Source organism: Gymnoscopelus microlampas (assembly GCF_963454915.1).
Source record: "Gymnoscopelus microlampas genome assembly, chromosome: 5".
In the NCBI taxonomy this organism is placed as follows: Eukaryota; Metazoa; Chordata; class Actinopteri; order Myctophiformes; family Myctophidae; genus Gymnoscopelus; species Gymnoscopelus microlampas.
Genome location: NC_139942.1, coordinates 40,041,371 through 40,048,577, shown reverse-complemented (window position 1 = coordinate 40,048,577; position 7,207 = coordinate 40,041,371). Strand labels below are relative to the sequence as shown.

Below are 7,207 nucleotides of genomic sequence, written 5' to 3'. Positions count from 1 at the left end.
TATCCAACTCTTGTAAATGTGTGGACAAGCAAACAGTATATGGTATGGCTAGCTGAATAACAGACATAACGTAAGACAATGACAGATAGACAAAAAGGAAGCTAAATGGTTACTATAAAAAGGCCCATAATCACAGAGGTGATACTCACGTCAAAGTAGTCGCTGATTTTGGGCCCGCGTGTAGAGGTCTTCCCTGTGATGTGAAAAGGGGAACATAATTAAAAAATAAATGAATAATAATAATTCCGGGTGGCTCCCAAATGTTCTCCTCGCTGTAGGGGTGTGTCAATCATACCTTGGCTGCTCTCCGATTGGGTGTCGGCGGCGGCCTTCCTCTTTCTTCCTCTGGACGTTTCTGAGTGCTTCTTCTCTGGGGTCTGGTGAGAGACGGAGGGGGAAAAAAGGGAAGAAAAAAGGTTGATATCATGGTAAATCCCTCATTCTCTACTTAAACAAATTCCAGTATTGTATATGACGGAAAGAGACATTGGGAGTGAAGAGTACATACTGTGTAGGCAGGGGAACTCCCTCTCTTCATGTCAGAGTTCTGCAGAGCGAATGAAAAAGAGAAATGTACTTTACAGCTTTATAATACAACTGTTTTACATATACTGCATATTTTTTTATATTAGGACTTGCGTTGTGTGGCACTATGTTGTGTTTTTATCCACTTCTTAAACCCTGTTTGACCGGAGGCCAACAGGGTTTAATTTCCCTATTCACCATATCCCTTTGCTTTACGTGTTGTGACCTTGTAGATCTGCTATGTTCGCCACAGAATAGAGAATACACCAACCAGGAGTGGTACTCTTACTTTCATTGTATTTACAGTACAATGACAATAAAGACTTTTCTGAGTTCAAAGAAAGTGATAGAGCTAGAGTGGGAATGGACAAGAAAGAAAACACCATTTGGGAATGAATGAGAAGCTAGAACAAAGCGGTCTCGGCACTGCTGCCATGCCCATGTGAGTGAGTGGTCCACAAAAACAGCAGGAAACTAACTTTTTAATCTATACTAGTGGCTGGAGTTAATATCCTGCCTGGAGTACGAAACACATTTACTAATATAGCACATAAGGGAGGCAGTGTCTCTTCTTGACAGCTCAAATTCAACCAAAGGCTAGGGATAATTGGATAAGTGTAATCCCATGCAAAACCTGATCAACTCCTTGTGGTTGCATGGATCTATTCAGCAACAGATTTTTATTGTTACATCTCATATGAGTACACAAGCGTAAAGTTCTTTCATTTTGGTTCCTCAACATTGTAGCAGCGATAACAATAGGGTCTGTCTGTGCATAACTATAGACCTGGGTTTCCTGAAGGTGGCATACCAGCTTCCGGTTCATTTTACTATAAAATGTCATTGGCTGGGCAGATTTGAACAAGAACCACATAGGAAGGTGTCATGTGTGTTTCCGGGTCAAATCTGCTGTGAAGCCAGTGAAAGTTATGGGAAAGTCAATCGGAGGAGGAAATTGATATGCAACCTTCTGGAAACCCAGGACTGGAGTTTACGCATGGAACCTATAACAAAGATATAAGAAAAACAGCAAAAGTTTGTACATTAAATCATAGCATACTTTGAAGTGTTTGAAGGTGCTGTGTGCAAGCGTCCGTCTTCTAAACATTATATACACATAATGTACAATTTGTGTGTACTGCGCTGTATGTGTATAATTGTCTATTTATGTGGATATACATTTCCATGTACATTTATGTGTGCACACTTAACATGCTGTCTTAAAATACAAAGTGTCAGGTGCCTGTGTGTGAGTCATGTGTTGAAAGATTATAGTAGGTGTGTGAGGGATGCATCATACCCTTTTAAATTATCAAAATAAAAGTTTGGGGTCTCTGCATTACAAACATGGCTCTGTGTGTGTGTGTGTGTGTGTGTGTGTGTGTGTGTGTGTGTGTGTGTGTGTGTGTGTGTGTGTGTGTGAGAGAGAGAGAGTGAGAGAGCGTGTTTTACCTCTGACTCCTTGTCGCTTGAGGAGCCCATGCTGCCATAGCTGTGGTTGGAGCACTCATTGGCTAGACCCTATGCAGAGTGAGAATGCAAGAGAACAACACAACAAAATGACTTAATCAAATATATACTGTACTGTAGGTGTGTCTGTGTTACCTGGTCGTTGTGTGCACGTGCTCATACAAGCGTGTGTGTGTAAGTGTGTGTACAAAAGCTTACTTTTATTCTATTCTACCTACTGTTCGAAATTCTGTCCACACAACACAATGTTTGCGAGGTGTCCGTTTCACAGTGGTAAGTAATAATGCTTAAATAAATAAAAAAGAAGGCAGCAGACTATTAGGCCTAGTCTCGCCCCCAGATTAGTCACCGAATATTTTAAACTGCAAGCAATCCTTCATGGAAAAAAAATACTGAATTTGAAACATTACACGGTGTGGTTACTGTATTATAAGCTGTCCACTGCAGTCCAATGAACCCCAAAAACAGAAAGAGCATGATAACCATGCTGACAAACTCTTGGATGTAATTACTAAAGTGAAACGTCACTGATTTAAACCCGAATCCCAGCTTTCTGATGTGAGGAGATCAATAATATGATGTGGTTGAAAATCAGCCAAGTTTCCAAAAGACAGTCACATTTCATGGACAAACTACAAATGATTCTCTTTAAACCCTGTAATTTTATGCTGCCCACGTATGCCTTTTAATTTTAATGTAGACCCATACAGTACAGTATGTACCTCCCTACAGTATTTATCAGTGTATTATTGTGATGTGGAGTGTCACATAATTCACATTAATAAACAATCTTAACTATCCAATTAGCTAAACATGTCACAGCACTTGGCTGCTGTTTGCTGTCCACCCTACAGTGAGAGTGTGTGTACTTACTTGTGTATTACTATACTTGTGATTCTACTATACTACTAGTAGAATTTGAGAAATACACATGTTGTGTTGACCATTATCCTGGTCCTCACAAGAGAAATGGTTGTTTCATGGTTTAACAAGAGTTTTAGAGTTGGGCAACTAAAGGTTAGGGGTTAGTATTGTAGTTACTAGTATTTTACACTTAGTAGAGCATCGGTGTTGGTGCGAGCATGATGTATATCTTCTATTTTTGGTGTGCAAAACCTACAAGCAAAGACGTATATAACTCAGGCTTTAGGGTTAGGCTTAAAAATGGCACAAAAAAGTAAAAATGTCCTCAAAACTACAGTAATGCCAATGGCGTGTTTGTGTGTTACCTTAGTTCCTCCGCTGGCACTCCCAGTGCTACCTCCAGTGTTTCCACTGACAGCCCCCATGAACCTGGCCTCCAATAGCTCCTGTCTCCTGGGGTCCAGGCTGTGCAGCTCTTCCATGGGGCCTAGCAACAGATCAACACATCCATCGTGAATGGAATCATCAACCAGCCTCTCTGCTTAACCCTCCAGCTGTTAAAATGGGCTCGCACAGTGTTTACACCACACTGCGCTACACTATTATGACCTTTTATGAGCGATTTTGAGGCCTGGCAAGGTCAATAGCAGAGTAGAGTGGGATAAAAACTGAGTTTTTAGAATGATGAAGGTTCTATCCTCAAGTCTTTCCAAGCCAATAAGCAGGCCGTTATCTTTCTGCCTGGCACTCGATATCAGGGGAAATTGATTTGGACCCTGTGATAGATAGACGCGTGTCCAAACCTAGGATGTGCTTGGTCATCCATCAATGAATGTTCCCCCCGCTGTGGAAAAAGTAGATGTGACTTTGCTCTGCAAGCCTTTCACAGTTTGCAAAATACTATTTATGAGTCAGAGAATTGTGCCCAATTTAGAACAAAGATTTGATAGAGCCACACGTAGGGTTAGGAGAACTTTAACCATGCCATGGTGTTCGCTGTGATAAATTAACACCACATTTTGTCCATAAAATGACTCGGGCAAATACAAATACACTATATGGGTACTATATTGACTGCTAAAGAAAGACAGGCGTAGCCTAATTGTATGACAACCAGTTTCCAGAATGGAAAAGCTCCTGTGCTTTCTTGTGACTGTTGGTACATGTTGTTCCAGGGTGTCATCTTTACACAGCACCTGACACATGAACAATAGCCCCCAAAAGGTCTAAAAAGACATTATGCAAAAAGCCTAGTGCCTTGAACCAATGAGAGTGCGCTAGCCAGCCCATATGAGGTTATCCAAGGATAGCAGGATAGACAGAATGGAGTAAAAAGGACAATGTATACAGGGCCTTCTGTTCTGATACGACCCAGACAATTCTGAGCCAAATCAAGAATTCATGTTAAGACTTCTCTCAATACACATACTGCAACTTTAACTCCATAATGTTACCCATCATTTGACAACCTAAGCTCATCATTTGACAATCTAAGCTCTTAGCGGGCAGTTACTAGCGATATTAGCTAAGCATTTCACGTTGGCACAACCAGACCTTCTGTAGGTAAATGTTAATTTAAAACAGACATGTTTCTTAATTTAGTCAAATCATGATTTTCTGCGACATCTAAGTTTAAGGAATGTTATTTACAACCCAATTAAAATGGGGGAAAGGATCTAAAATGTCCTCAAACTAAACACACCCTGTGGCCTAAATCTTAAGTTTAAAACAGCTGGGTTCTGCATCGCAATGCATGCATACAATGTATCCAATGGATGTTGTTGATAGTCGATACAATGTTACCAAAATGTTTCCTCCCTGCTTGTTCCGACATCAACAGCTGTAAATAGTGATGATCAGACATAACGACACAGATCAAAGCTCTTCTTATTTGTGTTCAAACGTGACACAGCTTCGCTGCTAAAACCAGACTGAAGCCATCAAACAACTGAACTGACAGCTGACGTTTGGCTTCTAATTCACGGCATCATGGAACTTGACATCCATCTTTATTACTTCCAAGCAACCGACTCCCGAGACATTCCGCTTCTCTTCCGCAATAAAGGACGAAAAATGAACATCTCCGGTGCTTCTTTTTCCATTTACCCCCCTCTCCCCTCTCCTTCCTGTAAGCCAGACATTATGCATTATTATTATACCTTCCTTGGTCTTTGCGGTCGCCGCCGTTATGATGTGTTGTTGAAGAACCGTCGGGACGGACGAGGAGAGCTGCTGCGACCAAGATGGCGTCGCCTCCAAACTTCCACCACCACTTCCACTGTTACTTTGGACACTCATGAAGAAGAGGCCACTTCACCGCCGAGCAGGAGGTGGGTGACGACGGGCACACGACGACGACGAACACGCCTGGGCCGTCCGCGAACAACAACAACAACAGCCCGAATTCCTCCCCAAACTTGCGTCCATCATCTTTCTTCTGACACCTGCTGGTACGTGTATATATATAAAATGTTCTTAATATATATACGTACGTACGCGCGCAACACGGTCCGTCGTATGCTTTTTTTCAGTGCATTATTTTTTCATATACGGCGACCGACCCGCTGCTCCGTCGTTCATGAATGAGATCCGCTCGGATGGATACAATGTAACCTTTGCATGATGACCGACCGCCGCTCGCGCGCCTGTCAGCATCCAGTTCGCGTCGCGAGCGGAGCTTTGATTGTAGAAGAGAGGAGGCTACTAAAGTATCGCGAGGGCTCAAGACTGTATGAGCTACACCTCCGTAGTACTAGTACCGTACGGCGGTGTCGCGCAGACCCCAAAACCAGCAGATCTACAAGGTATCATCGTGTCACGACGACACGCGTTGATGACTTGTAGATTCGTTATTTTTGGCTACCTATATAAGCGACGGAGAGAGCGCGACCAGGGAACCGGAAGGCTCGCCCCAAAACACACTCACCCCCATTTTTTTCGCTGGCTGCTCGCCCCCAGTGGTTTATGTATTCTTGTATTTGCTTTACTGAGGATAACATTTGAAATACGTTTAGGGTTAGGCGTAGTTAATGAGGTTAAAGGGATAGTTAACCCCCAAAATGACTTTTTTTCCTATCGATTAGTCACCCCATGGAGACTTGAATTCATGGATACTTTTTTGTTTTTGTCGCATTCCTAAGTCCTAAGCTAAACCAATCATTTGATGACCGGCAGCGGTTCCGGTAGGAGACACAAATAATCTCCTTTGTGTCTCCTACCGGAACCGCTGCCAACCGGTCAAGTCTCCATGGAGTGACTAATCGACAGAATTATATATATTTTTGGGTGAACTATCCCTTTAAGTTTAGGAATAAAGTTGGCAACAGTTGGCACTGTTTTACTGAGGTTACGTTTAGGAATAAGGTTAGGTTTTAGGCATAGTTTACTGAGGTTACATTTAGGAATACCAGGTGGCGACGCGGACGGGCCTTTCCCATTGGATTGTAGTAACGTAGCATGGCGACGCCCCCTTCTGTGACGCAAGCGGCTCTCTCACATGACATGAGCGGACAGCGTTAAATAACTCTCAAAACCCTGCAATAACAAATGCCCTCATGGCGTGCAACGTTAAGCAATAGACTTTTAATCCAAATACCTCTGGATCAAATCCCACTACTGGCGCTGCTTATTTATTTTACGTAAAATGCTTTAAAAAATATTTTTATTGGGATTAAGGTCATCAAGGCATAGTTTTTGTCGCCCCCAGCGAGGCCGACCACTCGGCCCACTTGTGAGAACAGACTCCAGCCTCTAATATTAAGTTAGGAAGTAGTTACAACCACGGAGGCGCGCCCACTAGTGGATTGAAGCAACGAGAGGCACCGCCGAGCGAGCTGCAGGCGAGTGAGTCACCATGCCAAACGTTGCGAAGTCCACTAGAGCCAACTCAGCGCCGTTCAGTTCGAGTTATGTACCGATAGGGACAGAATCGTAAATTATCGCCCCCCCCCCCCCCCCCGTTGGTGACCGGTCAGAGATCGCCGGTTTTGCCCCGGGGCGACTGTGTTTTGGGGCGAGCGTTTTGGTATTCCCGAGCAGCACAAGGGGAGGAGGGATGGCATTGACACCGACACACACACGCACACAGTCAGCAGCCACTGATCTGGGATCATTTTACACTCCCCCGAAATTGAGATTATGTTCATCGGAAGGCGAATCAACATTGACCCGAGACCAGCTTCATCTCCACCCCCCACTGAAAACAAAACACTCTCGGAAAAAAATGGCCGAAAGTTCTTCTTGTGGATGAGATGAGACGAGACAGTGTGAACAGCTTAGATGAATAATAATACTACATGGCGGCTATCAGTGATTATATGGGACTCATTAGCAACCATTAATGGGTTGA

At 43.3% G+C, this 7,207-nt stretch overlaps 1 protein-coding gene across 1 annotated transcript in view; it reads right to left on the bottom strand.

Annotated features, from left to right (window-relative positions):
• The window catches only part of LOC311045753 (serine/threonine-protein kinase tousled-like 1-B), a 20,077-nt gene extending 14,559 nt beyond the window's left edge, over nucleotides 1-5,518 (bottom strand). The window contains exons 1-6 of the mRNA XM_084057775.1: nucleotides 5,019-5,518; nucleotides 3,225-3,346; nucleotides 1,978-2,046; nucleotides 509-547; nucleotides 296-377; nucleotides 150-193 (exon numbers count right to left, since the gene is read on the bottom strand). Of these exons, the coding sequence (XP_083913901.1) occupies nucleotides 150-193; nucleotides 296-377; nucleotides 509-547; nucleotides 1,978-2,046; nucleotides 3,225-3,346; nucleotides 5,019-5,157 (495 nt within the window). The 5' untranslated portion in view covers nucleotides 5,158-5,518. The remainder of the gene's footprint in view (nucleotides 1-149; nucleotides 194-295; nucleotides 378-508; nucleotides 548-1,977; nucleotides 2,047-3,224; nucleotides 3,347-5,018) is intronic.
• Nucleotides 5,519-7,207: the final 1,689 nt, after the last annotated feature.